At 40.9% G+C, this 20,107-nt stretch overlaps 1 protein-coding gene across 1 annotated transcript in view; it reads left to right on the forward strand.

The window, feature by feature from the left end:
- CFTR (CF transmembrane conductance regulator) overlaps positions 1 to 20,107 on the forward strand; it is a 162,535-nt gene that overhangs the window by 69,448 nt on the left and 72,980 nt on the right. The window contains exon 11 of the mRNA XM_041728196.1: positions 1,959 to 2,150. Coding sequence (XP_041584130.1) covers positions 1,959 to 2,150 — 192 coding nt within the window. The remainder of the gene's footprint in view (positions 1 to 1,958; positions 2,151 to 20,107) is intronic.

The raw sequence follows: 20,107 nt of genomic DNA on the forward strand, positions 1-20,107 counted from the left end.
TTCTTCAAGAGGGGCTCCTGGGAACAATATTATCTGATTATCTCTCTTTTTAACTGATATCTTGTTAGATGAAGATCATATTGAATCTGCCTTGTTGGGTTATTGTGAGGATTAAATAAATGAATGCAGTTAAATCACATAGAACAGCACCCAGTATAGACGAAGTACTCGGTGGATGTTAGCTGGGACTAATCTTTCCCTGAGGTCCTCCAAACTCATCCCATCGATCTGAATCAGGTGCTCCATCCCTGTGAACCTCTACCATAGCACTTATCACATCCACTGTAATTGTTTCTTTTATTCCTTTTTGTGTCTTTTGTGCTTAGCAGCATATCCAGAACAGGAAGTGCTTACTACATTTTGAATCAAATTAAATTAATATAGACTCCTTTATTTTATTTATTTTTTTAAATTAATTTTTATTGGTGTTCAATTTACCAACATACAGAAAAACACCCAGTGCTCATCCCATCAAGTGTCCACCTCAGTGCCCGTCACCCATTCCCCTCCAACACCCGCCCTCCTCCCCTTCCACCACCCCTAGTTCGTTTCCCCGAGTTAGGAGTCTTTATGTTCTGTCTCCCTTCCTGATATTTCCCAACATTTCTTTTCCCTTCCTTTATATTCCCTTTCACTATTATTCATATTCCCCAAATGAATGAGAACATACGCTGTTTGTCCTTCTTCGATTGACTTATTTCACTCAGCATAATACCCTCCAGTTCCATCCACGTTGAAGCAAATGGTGGGTATTTGTCGTTTCTAATGGCTGAGGAATATTCCATTGTATACATAAACCACATCTTCTTTATCCATTCATCTTTCGATGGACACCGAGGCTCCTTCCACAGTTTGGCTATTGTGGACATTGCTGCTCTAAACATCGGGCTGCAGGTGTCCCGGCGTTTCATTGCATCTGTATCTTTGGGGTAAATCCCCAACAGTGCAATTGCTGGGTCGTAGGGCAGGTCTATTTTTAACTCTTTGAGGAACCTCCACACAATTTTCCAGAGTGGCTGCACCAGTTCACATTCCCACCAACAGTGTAAGAGGGTTCCCTTTTCTCCGCATCCTCTCCAACATTTGTTGTTTCCTGCCTTGTTATTTTCCCCATTCTCACTGGTGTGAGGTGGGATCTCATTGTGGTTTTGATTTGTATTTCCCTGATGGCAAGTGATGCCGAGCATTTTCTCATGTGCATGTTGGCCATGTCCATGTCTTCCTCTGTGAGATTCCTCTTCATGTCTTTTGCCCATTTCATGATTGGATTGTTTGTTTCTTTGGTGTTGAGTTTAATAAGTTCTTTATAGATTTTGGAAACTAGCCCTTTATCTGATATGTCATTTGCAAATATCTTCTCCCATTCTGTAGGTTGTCTTTTAGTTTTGTTGACTGTATCCTTTGCTGTGCAAAAGCTTCTTATCTTGATGAAGTCCCAATAGTTCATTTTTGCTTTTGTTTCTTTTGCCTTTGTGGATGTATCTTGCAAGAAGTTACTGTGGCCAAGTTCAAAAAGGGTGTTGCCTGTGTTCTCCTCTAGGATTTTGATGGACTCTTGTCTCACATTTAGATCTCTCATCCATTTTGAGTTTATCTTTGTGTATGGTGAAAGAGAGTGGTCCAGTTTCATTCTTCTGCATGTGGATGTCCAATTTTCCCAGCACCATCTATTGAAGAGACTGTCTTTCTTCCAATGGATAGTCTTTCCTCCTTTATCGAATATTAGATGACCGTACATTTCAGGGTCCACTTCTGGATTCTCTATTCTGTTCCATTGATCTATGTGTCTGTTTTTGTGCCAGTACCACACTGTCTTGATGACCACGGCTTTGTAGTACAACCTGAAATCTGGCAAATCAGAATAGATACCTCTGCTTAGGATGATAGTTGGAGGCGGGTATACTCTGAGAGTGATTTGATCAAATGATTTAACTTAATAACCATGGCTTTATTTCCAGACTTCACTCCTAATGATGATTATGGGAGAACTGGAGCCTTCAGAGGGTAAAATTAAGCACAGTGGAAGAATTTCATTCTGCTCTCAGTTTTCTTGGATTATGCCTGGCACCATTAAAGAAAACATAATTTTTGGTGTTTCCTATGATGAGTATAGATATAGGAGTGTCATCAAAGCATGCCAACTAGAGGAGGTAAGTGACTATGTGACATACTTCTGATGATGTGTATGAAATCTTCAAACTACTTCAGGTATATAATTAGCCTCCTATTCAACAGTCCGCGTACATATATTAATCAAATTTCCAATATGGACAAACTACCCTGAGTAAATTAACTAATAAAATATATGACCCCTGCTTTAAGACATTTACAAAAACATAGAGAAAGTACAATTTATTTTTAAAACGAAAGGCACTGATTTGGTTACGATAAAAACTCTTTATGAAATGGAGATAATTTTATTGACTCATCAGTGTGACACATGTCCTCAATGGACATTTATATGGCATGCATTTTTAAAAAGATACTTCAAAATTACATGAGAGGATTTTAATAATTTTAATAATTACCATGGCCTAAATGTGTGAGCATTGACCTGTTAGTAGAGAATCAGAGGTAAAATTGTGATTATATTTTATCCTTTGGCCTTAAACATATAACTACATGACCTCTACTGACTGTCATTTTCTGAAACAGAGCCAAAATGAAGATGATATTGTTGACTCTTTTTATAATAATATTGGGGAATGGGCTAATTATCTGAAAATATGTGAAGTATTCTAAGGGAAGCCAGTATATGGATTCTTGTGCTATTTAATACATAAATTATATGATGGAGGTTTCAATAATTATTGATGTAAATGTTAAGGTAGGGAATATATCCTTATGAGGTTTATCAACAGTATTGCCTGAATAGTAATTGATTCAAAGTCACTATATTTAGCCATCTGGGTGGCTTAGTTGGTTAAGTGTCCTACTCTTGATTTTGGCTGTAATCATGGTCTCAGGGTTGTAAGATTGAGCCCCTCTCTCCCTCTCCTTCTCCCTCTTTACCCTGCTCATGCTCTCTCTCTAAAAAACAAACGAAACACAAAGTCATTATCTTTGATAGGTGGGATTTGACTCTAGTGAATTCCTTTAAGTTATCTTTTATGAAAAAAAAATTGCCGTGTGAATAAAATGAAACTTAAATACAGTATACATAAAAAATAGAAAAAGTCTAATAGAAGCTGCAGTTCTTACAAAAGAGGGATACATCCTTGTACAAGTGGCTCTTCCTGTAGATACTGACCCATTCAAAGGAGTTTTTTAGAGCTCCATTCTCTTATTTTGTATACACGAAAACATAATAAAAACTACCCTGAAAAAGTATGGGATTTATCTTGAAGAAGATACTCTTCATTCCTCAAAAGCCCTTCTTCCAAGAATAGTATTTCACAACCTGGCAGGTGAAACTCTCAGGGGATTTGTTATTTTAAAAAAATCTGAGTGTTTTTAGAGACCAGAGATACTTATCTAGGTGGGGACTGGGATGTAGGAGTGGTAGTGTCTTGCAAGATATATCATAGAGTTTATTTATTAGTTGAAAGGTGGTGGAAGGTTTCTGGTAGGCTTTATTTTTTTGCTTTGAATATACCTTTTCTCATAGAAATGATTTTGTAAATGGTGATTTGATTCCACCAAATAAAGGTATATTTAACCCAAATAGAGCATAGTTAAATTACTTACGATAAATTCAGAGCTGTGGGTCCCTCATTCGTGAAATGAGCATTTATTAACATGAATACTGTGCTAAGTGTGGGAAAACCAAGCTGAAAAATACACAGCCCATTTTCTTTTATTTTTTCTTTTTTTTTAAGCAGGGAGAGACATGTCAGGTTAGGGCTTTATTTTTTTTTTTTTAAGATTTTATTTATTTATTCCTGAGACACACACACACACACACACACACACACACACACAGAGAGAGAGAGAGAGAGAGAGAGAGAGAGGCAGAGACACAGGCAGAGGGAGAAGCAGGCTCCATGTAGGGAGCCTGACGTGGGACTCGATCCCAGGTCTCCAGGATCACTCCCTGGGCTGAAGGCGGCGCTAAACCGCTGAGCCACCCGGGGTGCCCCATTTTCTAAATGGTACTCATCATAGGGATCTGTGTTTTAGTGAACTATTTTGTATGGTAAGTGAATCATATCTCAATAAAGCTGTTAAAAATAATGAAAGAAAAGAGGTTAAGAGGAAGAAGAGCTTATTCTTTTTTTTTTTTTTTTTGTGATTCTATGACCAACCTCAAAATTATTTTTAAGTGTATAAGTCAGTGTTTTTTAGTATAGTTACAGGGCCGTATGCCCATCACCATATCTTCAACTCCTCTAAAAGAGATGCTATTAGCAATCAGTTTCCATTTCTTCATACCTCCCCCCCCACCCCACCCCCGACACACACACCTGACTGTAAACAACCACTAATCTACCTTCTGTCTCTAAAGTTTTCCTGTTCTGGATATTTTACACAAATGCAAACATTCAATATATGGCCTTTTGTGCCCAAATAAATGTTTAAACTAGAAAAAAAGTTAAGTCTTCATTTTGTTTTTTAGATTTTTTAAAAATTTATTTATTCATGAGAGACACACACACACACACATAGAGAGAGAGAGAGAGAGGGCTGAGCCACCCAGGCTGCCCAAAAAGTCTTCATTTTGAAAACATTGGAGCCTTGCTGTATTTTATAAAAATATGAATAGAATAAGATCCTTATACTTGGGAGGTTAATGGACCAGTGGGGGAAAGAAACATATCAATAAAGAATGTAGTTGGTGCTCTAATAGAAAATGAAAGAGCCAGTTCTGTAGGAGTGAAAAGAGGGAGCATAAGAATTGATCTGGGTTTGCCCAATGTAAGGAATAGGTACAGGGCTAATGTCCTCCCACAGTGGAATGATTCACTGCGGGATTCCAGTGGTGACAAGAGTGAAATTTATGGCCTTGGAGTAATTTTTTTTGACTAAGAACATTAGAGCTGACAATAAAGTAGAGAGAAGTTTAGGTTGGTGTGAAGAATTGGGAGATTGATGAATAAATGGTTACTGGATTATTGAGAAAATTAAAGGGGACAAATATAAGGTGTATAACATAGCACCTGGTGTAAATTAGCCATTCAGTAAATATTAGCTCATTTCTACTTCCTTTTTTTTAAAAAAAATTTTTATTTATTTGTTCGTGAGAGACACACAGAGAGAGACAGAGACATAGGCAGAAGGAGAAGCAGGCTCCCTGCAGGAAGCCCCATGTGGGTCAATCCCAGGTCCTCAGGATCACGACCTGAGCCACAGGCAGACGTTCAACCGCTGAGCCACCCAGGTGCCCCTCTGCATCCTTTTGAGGTGGAGAATACTGCCAGAGAGTATGATGTAAGAAGAATATGCTCTGAGAGTCAGTTCTTGTTAGTGAGTGACTACAATGGAAATGAGGTGGAACTTGGTGTAATTAAGATGGGAGAACCATGATGGAGAACCATGAAGAGTCATCAATGTGAACTTTGATGATGACAAAAGTAGCTATAAGAAAAAATTAGGAAAGTGGTTATCTGGAAATATGGTAGCTGTTGTTCATGACCCAATCAACAAAAGTTGGAGTATTCTGTGGAAGAAAACAGATGGCATCAGACAGTTTGGAGTTCAGGCACATTGGTTCTATGTTCCAGAAACGGCAGTGGGCTTGGGTGACGATTCCAGTTTCTATGTGCCTTTCAGACCCCAAAACATGACTTATGTGATTACCCTGTACCATAGACTGTTCCCAGGGTGGGGTCAGGGTGGGCACAAAATGAAAAAGTTATTTCCCCTTCCCTCAAATAACTTCCAGGCTGGTTGGGGGAAAACATCTGTAAAGAGACCCTTTCAAGAAACGATAGCAAGTGTTAGGATAAAGGTGTTCCGAGGGCACTGCAGAAGCCCACTTGAGGGTTTTTGGCTTGCCTCAGTGGTTCAGGAAAGACTTTCTCTAAAAGTGGACAGCTTGAAGAATGAGTAAAAATGGGAAAGGTATTCTGGACCAAAGAAACTGAGCAGAAACACAGGACATGAAACCAATCGGTTCGTGCAGGGAACCACAAGCTCTTGATCGGACCAAGGGGGACACTGAGTGCAGAGGGAGGAATGGACCCGGAGGACCATGTCCTGGGGACTTTGCACCCCAGGCTCAGGAATTGCTCCTTGGAGACCTTTAATCGGGGAAGGGATGCAGCCAGTTTTGCACTGTGGGTCTATCACTTTGGCTATGATACGAGGAACGGAATTAAGGCGGGTGCATTTTGGAAGTCCGTGGGGCTCGCAGAAAGAGCATATATTTTGAAATTTGACAGAGTTGGGCTAGTAAAGAAAGTTGCTTAGTCCTATTATACACCGAGTGTTATCCTCTCTAATATGGAGATTATATGACTTATTTTGTTGAGTTTTGTAGATTTTTCTGGTACACAGAAAGTACTTGATGAGCGAAACAGCCCGCCACGGTCGTGACAGTAGCAGCAGCAGTATTTGCTCTTCGGACTAGCAGACGGGAGGCGAACAGGAGCGGGGTCAGCGATCCAGGAACAGGGGTTGTGAGGGACAAGAAGAAACAGGAGTTAAGGGGAGCGGCTGTGCGGAGCTCAGGAGGGCTGCATCTCTGTCCTATTCCATCCATAGGGAAGGGCCTTAGGGAAAAGGGGCCTTCAGGGGAAGGCTGAGGGATTTCTTTTTTCCCTAAAGAAATTAGAAGAAGAGAGAGATTGCTTTAGGATTAAGGATTCCCAGAACAACAGGAACTGGAAAGGGGGGCGGGTGGGACGCGATGGGTTTAGGAAGGACACACAGAGAAGGAGACATCTGATGGAGGCTCTGCGTGTCCCGGACAGACTTCCCCGGGGGGGACACCGCGGGTGGCTTGAGTAAGCAGCTGCTACTGACAGTGAGCGCGTGCATTGTGCTTTCGTATCGTATCGTACACTTGGCTCTCCTTCCCCTTTGCCTGAGGTTGTCAAAACACTTAGCTTTTCGTTTCTAATGATCTCTGAGTCCCTGCTCCCTCCTGTCCTGCCTTTTTAGCCACCGGGCCTTCCCGCCGCCTGGTAGTAGGCCGAAGCATCCAGCTCCTGGCCTCTCTGTGCTTGTCACGGGCACCTGCTGTCCACACGTTGGGCATGCAGGCTCGTGCTTGTCCTCTGGGTGTTGAATGTCCCCAGCCTGTTGTCATTTACCCAGCGCCGGCGAACTGCTGGAGAACCGTGGGTCCACTGGGCAGGTGCAGAGGCCGTGTGTGTGGGGGTGAGGGGAGGTTCTTAGCAGGTGCCTGTTGCACGCACAGCTGCGGTGGGCCCGCGGGGCAGGACGGTTCTGCTCAGCGGGCCCCAGGCTGCGGCCCTAACAGCGGGGCTGGGGTGCTAGGCTACTTCAGCCAAAGGCCAAGGGTGCCTCTGTTTTCAGCCCTCGGGGCTTTCCGATTTGGGTATCTTTTGTTGTTCTTGTTAAACAAGCGTCCCTCACCTTTGAAGAAGAGCCAGTGGGGGCCTTCCGAAGGGGGGGGTGCCTATTTCCCAGGCAGGGAGGAGGGTTTGGAGCCTTAGGGACGCGCAGCCCCCCCGAGGGCGGCCCAGGGGCCTCCAGCCCTTCCCAGTGGCCTCGCCCCCAGTGCAAACAGTGGGAGTCGGTCTGTTTTCACTTTGCCTGCCAGCCTGCATCTGTTTCTCAACGTGCTCCGGGCCGACTTGGAACTGGAGATGAGAACGGGATAGTTTCTTCCTCATTTTTGTGTTTTTGTTCGGCTCTCCTGTGGACGGAGCGCTTGCGTGCGCAGCGATGCTCACTGTCACAGGGGCAGGCGGGCAGGTGCAAGCTGGGGGCGGGGGCACGCACAGCATAGTTCACATAGTTTTCAGATTTCAGTTTGTTGAAAACTCTCTGCCGGCGGGTAGCTTGGAGCCTTTATCGCAGGGTAGGGCGTGGAGACACCCTGCGCCGGAGAACGCCCGTGGGGAGCGAGTCAGGTGCATCCTTCACCTTCCTTTCTTCTCCTTTAGGATCATCTCCGTGTCCTGCTGTGTCAACATTTCCTACTCAGGATCTAGATGAGAGTACAATGGATTCCTAGACCAGTGTAGAGGGTGTTTTTGTTTTGTGTTTTGTTTTAAATTCTGTTTTATATCCCTGTGCCCATTAATGCATTCTTTTCTTTCCATGTCACCAGACTACCCTGAGGGTCCTTCTAAATATTTGTATGCTTCCCTAACCGGCGCTGGAGATTTTGCTAGCTTCAAAAGAGGACTCAGTATAACTAGGCCCTTGTTGACTTATTTATTCCTTAAGGAGATTGTAACCCTGTTTCATTATTGAAAGAGGGATAGACTTCGCTGTTCTCTTATTTTATTTTATTTTATTTTTTTAAGCACTTCACCTCCCATTGAGCCCCGCAGCTGACAGCAAGAGAATTCTAGGCAGGTTGGTGTTTTGGTAATGAGTAGTTGGACTGACAATTTTCAGTGACTCACTCTCTTGTAAAAGCACCTGGGTTTGGCTTTTATGATAGTGCATGGTGGAAGGTAGGGTGTGGGATATGAAAAGAGGTTAGGGACTTAGGATATATAATTGGTTTCCACAAAGTTGTTGAGATCCTTTTGTAACCGCAAAATGGTCTTCATGAAGTATCTGTCTTGGCAGCCATTACATATGCATTGCAATAAAAATATTTACTAGGTAAGTTGCAGAAGTAAAGTTTGGTTTGTGTTTCCTCTACCACTGCTTGGCAGGTTTCATCCTTAAGTCACTAGAAGAAGACAAATTAGGAGGAAAATTGGCAAGAAGTTGTTAAAGGAAAAAAAAAAAAAAACCTTGGGAGGGAAATTGGCAAGAAGTATGAAAAACTTGGGAGGGAAGTAAGCAAAGAAATGAATTAATGACTGTTCTGGAAAATAAATTACATCATGCAGATACCACAAATCTAATTAAATTTGAATTTGACCTCTGAATCTCCAGATTTGTCCAAAACGAACCTGTATGAACAGAGGCCTAACCTTTGGATAGTCAGTCCATCACTACAGGAGAATTCAGGAATGTTCATTCGGGAGATCTGTAAATAAAATGGGGCCATTGGAATTCACATTTGCGTTCAATAGCAGCCAAGACATAATGGACACATAAAACCGATACCTGAAACACATTGAACTATGTTCCCTAAACCAGAAAAAAAAAAAAAAACACACTTAATGACTGTACCTTGAACCACCTGTAATTTTCTCCTAATAGGTAATTAAGTGAGTTGGAGAGCATTGCCATTTATTTACTGTAATATGAAGCAAGTACATTTATTTTATAAAACTATTGAACCAGAACCAACAGGAATGCCACAGGGTTTCCTGAACTGGATTGTTATTTCACTTCATTTGAGCCCTGGAACTTAAAAATAAACACTAGCTAACATCTGTCGAGAGAGCTAATCATGTCAGACCACTGTGCTAAAGCGCTTTGGTCCATTGAATTCTCACTTTCTAGTTATCTAGTGACAACATTGCTTAGAGTTTGCAGTCAAAGAGAAACTGTGCTGAATCCTAAAAGCATGAACTAGATTTTAGGAACTGAAATAGCAAATTTGGGAATTGTTAGCTTAACAAAGGGGAGTTTTACATCTCTAATAAAACCAAAATAGCACTAGGACTGCTTGTCTCAGTAAGATTTGGGCAAGTCAACAGAACGGCATTTTTTAAAAAAATTTCATTTATTTATTTGACAGAGAAAGAGAGCACATGCAGGGGAAGCAACAGGCAGAGGGAGAGGGAGAAGCAGGCTCCCTGCTGAGCAGGGAACCCCATGTGGGGCTCAATCCCAGGACCCTGGGATCATGACCTGAGCCAAAGGCAGATCCTTAACCGACTGAACCACCCAGGGGCCTCAACGGAACAGTATTATAAAAATGTCATTATAATTGTCTGGGATCGGGCTATCTCGTGAATAAATAATGAAATCAAGATATTTAAGCTAGGTTTTCATATTAAAACAAAACAAAGAACCCATGAGGTTTTCCAAAGGTAAGAACCATGATGTATCATGTGTCTATGCCTAACGTTTCATCTCTCCTGAAGAACTGGGATTCTAAGCCCTGCACTCTTGGAAAACTCCCCCTCCCTCTTTGCAGCAGCAGCTAATGAAACAAGATCAACAGAAGATTTTACACTTATATTTTCATAGAACCTTAGAACTCAGCAATGTTCATAAAGGTCTTTGTAGGAAGGGAGGCTTGGTTTTCCTGAAAATTTTGAATACAAGTGTTCTTGAAATGGCAATCGTATTACCATTAATGTCTTTCAGAAAGAAGTCAGTAATACCTAATCTTTATTCAGAAGATTTAGCTAGCCTTGATTCAGATTAACCAAATTAAAAAGTTGATTTCCACAAATATTTGAGTTCCTCCTGTGGGCACAGTAGTATGTTAGGCACTCTGGATGCTGCCTGCAAGTATAACAAGGGTCCTGTCTGCAATTAATTTCTGACCTACAGGTATTTGAGGGGAGAGATCTATCTATCTATCTATCTATCTATCTATCTATCTATCTATCTATACATCTTTTAGTAAAGATATTCACTCATTTAGTAAATATTTGTAAGTGCAAACATTGAACTAAGCACTCTGCCAAACTCTGGGAATTATTAATGAATCAGACACAGTCCCTGTCCTTAAGGGGCTTTGAGTCTCGTGGAGATAACCAAGTAAAAACCAGAGCAGTTTAGTGAATTCTTTGATATCGGTTAGTATAGGGTCCTTAGATGAGCACAGAGAAGTAGCAATTAGTCTGATGTTAGATGTTCAGGGAAGCTGTCCCTGGAGAACGTGACATTGCAGGTGAGAGATGATGGATAAACAGGAATCATTTGAGTGAAGAAAAACTGGGAGAACATTCCAGAAAGAGGACAGGATGTACAAGGCCTGAAGCCCAGAGGGAGCCCTGTATATTTGAGGAGGTATGGTCGGTCCTCTGTGGCTAGAGTGTATAATGAAATGGGCCTGGAGCAGGAGCTCCAGGTAGTGCAGCAAGACTGGGGTCTGGGATGACAGGGGTATGGGGTGATGGCTGAATTGGGAGAGGATTGTCAGCTCACGGTTTCTGTCCTTCCATTTGTCAGCAATTAAAAAAAAAAAAAAAGAGGCCGAAAGACAAAGTCATCCATTTCACTTTTGTGTTTCTTGTAAATCCAGTCAGTGGAATCCACTTCTTATATGGCATTCTAGCTGCAGAGAAGTCAGCGGAATGTAATTAGTGGGAGCCCAGGAGAGTACCCCGGGAGGGGAGCAAATGGCTCTACTACAGGTCTGCAGCATCCTCTGTGGTTGCTTTCCTTTACTGGGGGGAGTGTCATAATAGAATATTTTAGGAAGATTCATCTAATATAATATGCAAATTGGAGGGGGTGAGTGGAGATGTTGTGGTTAGAAGTTTATGAAATACTGTTTTTCCAATTTTAAAGAAAAAAGGAAGTAAAATTTTTAAGAGACTTGTTGAAGATCCATAACGGATGGGACCAGCAAGGGAATCCAAGTCTTCTGATTCCTTATCTTTGTCCTCTACTTTTTTAGGGTTATTCCTCATTAGAAAAGAAACTCTTAGGCTCTAATGACTTACCCACTGAACATTGCTGACTTTAAGTCAGAACTTCAGGCTACTTAATCTCACTATGATGTTAGTAGCATTATTAAACCATTAAAATTGTAAATCTGCCATTTGTGAAGGGAAATATTATGATAACAAAGACTTGTGACCTAATAGAATTGCATGACACAGTTGTGAAGACTATTTGCAGACTAATGATATGTCAAGCTACCTGGTCCTAAATTAGCATATCTTGGGGGAACGGCCTATATACTACCCACTTGATATTTAACTACGTCAGGAAATTTCTTTCCAGGTTCTCTTCCAAATTATCTTCTCCTTTTCCTTTCCTCTTGGGGCAGCATCTCTTCTTCTTGCCTCCTCTGGAAGTCCAAGGAGGTGGAGAGGAAGCCTGCTCAGGCCACATTGAGCAGCTGGTGCTCCAAAGCCAGGTCTTGAGAGAATAAGGATCATGGTGGGGTTACTTCAGAGGAAGGGTGAGTGAGTATTAAAGTCCATCTCCTAAGAAATTGAGTCACTAGGTACCAGGGACCTGGGAGCCAAGTTAGGAAGTCCAGAGCAGGGTCAATGGCAGGGTAGCAGAGTAATGTGCCGGCTAAGTACTGGGAAAGAAGTGCTTTATCAGGCATTGGATTTGTCCCAGAATCTTGGGTGGGTAGACGTAGAGGAGATAGTAAAGGAATTAACAAGCTTCCTAAGTGCCAATTCTTAGACCAGCTGAGTCAAAATCATTTAGGGAGCTCTTAAAATCCAGGTTTTTAAATCTCAGAGAATCTGAAATCTGGAGTCCAGAAGTTGAATAAATCTAATGTAGAGCCAGAATAAGAGAAACAAGATTCTTTTTGTTTGTTTTGAGTATATTTTCTAACTTTACTTCCTTGGGAGCATTTATCCAGGGACACCTTAAATCATTGCATTTTATAGTTCTTCCTTTAAAAAGGCTTATGTTATTTTCCAATACAAGTCTAGACCTACATACATACAGAAATTAACGCTAAGGAGGCATAGAGATATTAACAGAATTACATATACACTCACAAGCTCATACATAAAACCATATATATGGATGTACATATCTGAATGTTAAATAGGCGCTGAATATTGGTGACGAGACTGTAGCATCCATTACATAAAAGAACTAGCTTTTGTACTTTTGTTGCCGGCAATAAAATTCTATTGGAATTGGAGTTTTCTGCTATAAATTTGGTCAGTACCAAACCTCAATGAAAGAAGAGGTTTTATTTATTTATTTATTTTTCACGTTGATAAACAGTTCTCACCTCCTGTGCTTTCTGGCAAGGATTGATCTTTACCTGGTATTTCTATGGACAGCTATTTGTAATCAAGTTTGACTTGGGTCAACAAATTATCTTTCCTAATAAGCAGAACTCCAGGTTTTATTTATTTATTTTTAAAGATTTTATTTATTTTTTCATGAGACACACAGAGAGAGAGAGAGAGAGAGAGAGAGAGAGAGAGAGAGAGAGGCAGAGACACAGGCAGAGGGAGAAGCAGGCTCCCTGTGGGGAGCCTGATGTGGGACTCGATCCCAGGACCCTGGGATCACACCCCGAACCCAAGGCAGATGCTCAACTGCTGAGCCACCCAGGCGTCCCCAGAACACCAGGTTTTAGTTTATGAATTCATTCATGTGTATTCAATGCTGTAGAAGTCACCTTCTGTTGCTGTGTCACCCAGAGCTACCCAGTGCTCTCAAGATAATGCATCCGTGTTTACAAAAGCTACGTGCAAAAATGGTTAATTCATTCTTTGGCTCTTTTTCTAGAATTGGCTTGACTTTCTTAACGTTTTCTCCTTCCCTTCCTGTGTCCTCCCTACCCCTTCTCTCTGTTCCCCCAACACTTCTTCTCCTTCCTTGCTCATGTTGCTTGCACATACAGCACAAGTGCTTAGTAATTATTAAACATTAATAACACTGGAACCAAGCGTCCAATGATTTACTCTTACAAACCTGCTTTATTGGATGTTATTACCTCTAAAGTTCATGTTCCCTCAAACCAAGCTTCACACCCTCTTCCCTTACCACAAGCAGCTATATTGTCAAGGTTGTTCTAAAGAGTGATAAGATAGCTGTAAAACAAGGTTTATGATATTTTCCTATCTACAAAGCCACAGAAAGCTCAAATGTACTCAGCAAATATTGCAAAATTGCAATGAACATTAAATGTAACACTCCACCCTTAAAGCTCTCCCTCCCTTTAATGTAAGGACACCCTATATCAGTCCTCTGTTGGATGTTCACGTGTTCACGTTGGGTAGTGATCTTTAGGTTAGCAATTCCTCTTTAAAAATTTCTGCTTTGTCTGGCTCAGGTGAATAATATTAGGCTTGTGATTAGCTGCATTTTTAAAAGATAAAATGACAAACATCTGTGTGAAAAGGGAAGACAGCAGATTGGGTATATTATACATGTCTTAATAATAACTTAATCTTTATTGCACACTTATAGCATTACTTTGACCTTCTCTCATACTCTTTATCTAAGTATTTTCAGGTACTTTACGATCTCAAACAGACCTACTATACGCACAGACTCCTTTGAGGTTGGCATTTATCTTTCTGACTATCATGTTGTAAAGGAAGCTAGCCTTTACGTCAGCTTGGAGAGTAGTAAGGGTCTGTTTCAGCAAGTATAATAACTACAAGATGCAAATTCCCGGGCTCGTCTCTAATTCCTCTGAGTATGAGTGGGTACAGCATTTTGAACGAGCTCCCCAGGTGATTCTGAAATAGTTGGTCCACATACTTCGCTTTGAGAACCAGTGCTCCACGTATTTGATTTTATCTGTAGATAAACTGTGCTGGGAAAATTATAAAAAAAAAAAAAAAATGAGGGACGCCTGGGTGGCTGAGCGGTTGAGCACCTGCCATCGGCCTAGGGTGTGATCCTGGAGACCCGGGATCGAGTCCCGCATCGGGCTCCCTGCAGGGAGCCTGCTTCTCCCAATGCCTGTGTTTCTGCCTCTCTCTGTGTGTCTCTCATGAATAAATAAATAAAATCTTAAAAAAATAAAAAAGATGGTGGTGTAGGAGGTGAAACACCTTCATAAAAAGATATTTTAGGGTGGCCTTCAACAAGAGAATGCAGCATAATGTTTAGAAGTTTATGTTTGATTTATGTTAAGGCTTAGGTTTTTTTATTTAAAAATTTAGTAGGTTTTTTTTTTAAAAAGATTTTATTTGTTTATTGGAGAGACAGGAGAGAGAACACAAGCAGGGGGAGTGGGAAGGGAGGAGCAGGCTCCCTGCTGAGCAGGGAACCCCACACAGGCTGACTCCCAGGACCCTGGGAGCATGACCTGAGCAGAAGGCAGATGCTTAACCCACTGAGCCACCAGGCGCCCAGGAGTCAGTTTTTTATTTAAGAAGTCAAGTCGTGCCCAGCATCGTAATGGCGCTGAGTGACCTCCTCCAACAAGTCCTATGGATAGCTCCAGAGGAATTCAAGTTGTGTGCCAGTAAAGAGAAAGAGAATTTGTCGCTGTGCAAGCCTCCTCTAAGCAACACATGTCCTTACACTGCTTGTCAAACTCACGACGGTTCCAAGCAGGACACTTTTTTTTTCTTTTTTTTTTTTTAGTTTATAATTTTCACATAAAGGAAAATCTGCTGTGGAGGCTGAAAACTAACACCCTTAAGATAAATATATTACCAGATTTGGGTGCCCTTCGTAATCAGCAAAGATCAATATTTAACAATGTATACAAAACAAAGTGTTTTATGTTTAATCAAACAGAAATAGCCAAACACTAATAAAGAAATCTACAAATGAACAATAAACTAGGCAATCAGAGCAAGTCCTCACATCAGCAACAGGATATTGGTATCACTGACTTATTTGATCTTAAAATAATGAGCCTATTCACAATTCTCTTCAGTGTAGCCTCGCTGCTTTGTTTGGTGCCAATCTCAGCTGTTTCCTATGAATTTCGCTCTCCGGGAAACTTATTAGAGTCTCCACATTTACACACTTCTCTTCATCAGTGGCTTCTGTCCAGAAAAGGAGGCCAAATATACTGGCTCAGTAGCTCAAATCTTGTCAGATATGGGAATCTTTTATTCTCATGCCTTTTGAAAGGTGGTCTGTATCTCTAGTGTCCATTCTGGATGGGAGACCATCACGTGACAACCTTATGTGTCTCTGGATGGGGGACAAGGCTGTTTTCTACCTGCCTGGTGAGGGTCCTGGACGAATTTTAAGTAGAACCATGTACCAGATCTTTCCACCATTACTTTCCCACAAGGCCCCAAGCTTCAGGCAGTCACTATGATGAACGCGACAGGTACTTTTGTGACCCACTTAGTTGAACTTACACCTATTTATACACGTACTTATCAACAAACAATATTCAACAGTTTTGTTTGTGTGGCTTTAGAGTCTAGCTAAGTGGTAGACTTCCACACATCATCCTTCAACCCCATGCTCCCCATGATCTCGTCGAGGGCTAGCCACGCTAGTTACATGTCCAGATTATGTCAGTCTTTTTTTTTTTTTTATAATTTTTTTAGATTTATTTATTTATTTATTTATTTATTTATTTATTTATTTATTCATGATAGACAGAGAGAGAGAGAGAGAGAGAGAGAGAGGCAGAGACACAGGAGGAGGGAGAAGCAGGCTCCACGCTGGGAGCCCGACGCGGGACTCGATCCCGGGTCTCCAGGATCACGCCCTGGGCCAAAGGCAGGCGCCCAACCGCTGAGTCACCCAGGGATCCCCAGATTATGTCAGTCTTCTGCTCCTGTGTCACATTTATTTTCTCCTTCTGCTACTGATGAACATTTAGACTGTTCCAAGGTTCTACACGTTACTGCAGTGGGAATCTCCGAGTATTTCTTTTTGTACATCGCAAGAATTTCTCTGGAGAATAAATCTAGCAATTGAATTGTGATATTTTCAGGTACCTGTGCACATTCCTCATTTTACAAGACACCGCTCTTTAAAGTAGCTGGACCAGTTTACACTGCCACTAGTGATTTATCAGTGTTCCCACTGATTCGCATCTTTAAAAGCCCTCGTTGTTGACAGAGACTTTCATTTTTGCCATTCCAATATGTAAAAACTCCTCTCTCTCTCTCTTTTTTCCTCATTTGTAGTTCCCTGATTGCTGATGAGAGTATACACATTTTCATGTTTGTTTGACAGGTTTGGGGGTGCAGGATTGTGGTGGTTGTGAGATGTACCTTAGGCACCACCATTGTGGGAAGTGGAACTGAACAATGGCCCCAGTTGCCATCCATTGAAATCCTTTACTCATTGAGTTTGTCTTGAGTCATCTCCTCATCCAGGCAGCTTCCTGTGGAGCTTTGAGTGTGGCAGGATACTAAAGCAGATTTGGGTTTAGAGGACGTAGGACTTACTTATTAACTGATTTCAGTTCAGAGACTCCCAGATGGCTTTCCAGAAGTTGGTTAGATTTAGACAGTGGTCTAGGGTCCTTCCATCCAACCTCTTGTCTCTCTGTCCTTTCAGTCGGGGGTTGGACTTGCGTATCTGACCTATATCCTAGCCTTCCCTCCCCTTTAAATTTGAAGATCTCTTCTCTTAAGCTAAGACAGAATTAAACATTTAACGATTTTATTGGGGGAAATACTGGTGTATAAGGAAACAGGGAAGGGGGAGCGAAGGCTGGTCACTAGTTTTTCTTTTTGCTAGGAACAAGCATCAAGAAATAAAAATGGAAAGCTATTCAATTCATAATAGTAGAAAAGCAAATATCGAGGGGTGCTGGTGGGAATGCAAATAGATACAGCGCCTGTGGGAAATGGTGTGGAGGCCTCAAAAAAATTAAAAATTACACTACCATATGACTTCACCATTGCACCTCGGTATTCAACCAAAAGAAGAAGAGGCACTATCCTGAAAAGGTATCTGTGTACCCCCATGTCCATTCCAGTATTACTTAGAATAGCCAACATGTGGAAGCAACGTAAGTGTCCACCGACAGATGAGTGGATAAAGAAGACGTTTTATCTATCATCTATCTATCTATCTATCCATCCATCCATCCATCCACCCACCCACCTACCTACTCATATATATAATGGAATATTATTCATGCATAAAAAAACATGAAATCTTTCCATTTGTGACATGAGGGGACCTAGAAGATATGATGCTAAGGGAAATTAATCAGACAGAAAAAAAATACCATATCATCTCAATTACACATGGAATCTTAAAAACCCTGAACTCCTAGATACGGCAAACAGATTGGTGGTTGCCAGAAACAGGGGCAGGAGGGGGGTGAGAGGACGAAATGGATGAAGGTGGTCAAAAAGTGGAGACTCCCAGTTTTAAGGTAAATACGTCCTGGGGATGTAGTGTAGAGCAAGGTGACCATAGTTAATGGTACCATAGCATGTACTGGAAGATTACAAAGAGAGTAAATCTTGTGAGTTCCTTTCACAAGAAAGATAAATTTGTAATTGTGTGTGGTGATGGATGTTAAGTAAACTCATTGTGAGAATCACTTTGCAACATATACATGTATCAAATCTTGTTGTACACCTGAAACTAAAACAATGTTATACACCAATTATATCTCAATTTAAAAATATTAGGGATGGGGCACCTGGGGGGCTCCATCGGTTAAGGGTCCGACTCTTGGTGTCAGTTCAGGTCATGATCTCAGGGTTGTGAGATCGAACCCTGTATCTGGCTCCATGCTGGGTGTGGAGCCTGCTTAAGATTCTCTCTTTTGCTCTCCCTTTGCCCCTCCCCACTGTGCACACATGTGCATACTCTTTCTCTCTCTTAAAAAAAAATTAAATACATACATATACACACACACACACATATTAGGGGTAAGTCTAACAGGAAATTTATAGGACATATATGAAGAACATTATAAACTCTTACTGAAGGAGCTAAAAATAAGATCTGCCTTGGTTTGAATCCTGACTCCAAACAAGCTGTGCTATTTTGAAATGATATTTATCTTTTCTAAATTTCAATTTCCTCATGTTTAAAATAAGGATAGGGCTGAGATAAATATTTTAAAAGTCTATATACATGTAAAATGCTTAAATGCTATCTGAGCACTAAGTGCTTGGTATGTATTAGCTATTATTATTATTACTTTGTTGGTGGTGGTATTGTTATTATATAGAAAACTAAGTGAACAAAAAGAGCCAAATGATTTATGAATCATAATTTTGCTTTGTCAGATATTAAATCGTACTTAATGCCATTAAAAGCCCAAACCAGAAAACCCAGCAGAGTATTAGTATAGGAATAGAAAATGCATCAGAGGAACCAGACAGAGAGCCCGGAAATAGATCTTTAAAAATATGAGAAGAAGTTTAGATTCTTACACCATTGTACAAACAAAAATTGAACCCTGAATGTATTTTTTAAATTTTATAAGAATAGTGAACATTTTCAGAGATAATTTGGGATATTACATGAAAAACCTGAAAATGGAGTGGTGCTTTTTAACCAATATAGGGATTCTGGATAGATATATTGACTTCATGAAGATGAAAATTTTGCCTATCACGTGGTGTGAACACAGTGAAAACAAACAGCCGGAAATATTGTTAATACCTGTAACATACAAAGATGAGTGAGAGAAATTTGGCTGGAAGAGCCTCTTATTTATTGTCTTCAGAAAGTTAACGTAACAAAATTATATTTGAGCTCTTTGGACGTTTAAATTCATTAGGGAAAGTGGAAATGTTCATTCACGATCTTCTATGGTTTCTTCTTTTCCCCTTCACTTTTCCTGTCTCTTTTATTGTGCCGATATCTTCTTGCCTTTTTCTAAAGACAGCTACTTCTGACACTCTTCCTTTCCCATTTTCTTCCTCGACTCTGTACACTTCTCTTCATTTCCTTTTCTTATATGCGCCCCTTTCTTTGTTGCTTAGTGTTTGGTTACCCACCCTCCCTCCATTCTCTCTCTCTCTCTCTTCCTTCACTCCACCAATCTTCATTAAACGTCAGTGCTGGGCTAGGATTTTGTATCCTCTAAATTCATAACCTATTCTCTAAGTGTAACTATGTCATAACCATGCTATCAGCATGACTCCTGGTATTCCTAAATTTTAAAAATATTCAAAAAGCTTTTCACTGATTTAAACAGTATAGTATTGAGTTCAAATCTAGGAAAATGAAAACTCTAATAATTCCAGCAACCTCTGGCTTTTTCATAGCATGTTAGAAAATTTGCCTCCTCTATAGAAGCTTGTACTCAATACATTCACATAAGGAAAACTATTTTTTTTTTTACTCTAAGAGATTCATTTTTTTAAAAGAGAATGGGATTCGGGGGGAGTAAATGTGCAGGAGAGAAATATACCCGCAAGCGTTCTCGTTAGTTGCCCTAAGGTGAGGACAGAGGATGTGCTTCATCGAAAGGCTCAGTCAAAGCCTAAGGACCGAGGGGTTCCTGGAGGTGCTTCTTCAGTGAGGATAGAGATTTTGGACTCTGGAGTGTGGAATTCAGCTGTAGGCCTTGCATTTGGTTAGAATCCTAGATATGTGGCTTGGC

This window comes from Vulpes lagopus, chromosome 13 (assembly GCF_018345385.1).
Source record: "Vulpes lagopus strain Blue_001 chromosome 13, ASM1834538v1, whole genome shotgun sequence".
NCBI lineage: Eukaryota > Metazoa > Chordata > Mammalia > Carnivora > Canidae > Vulpes > Vulpes lagopus.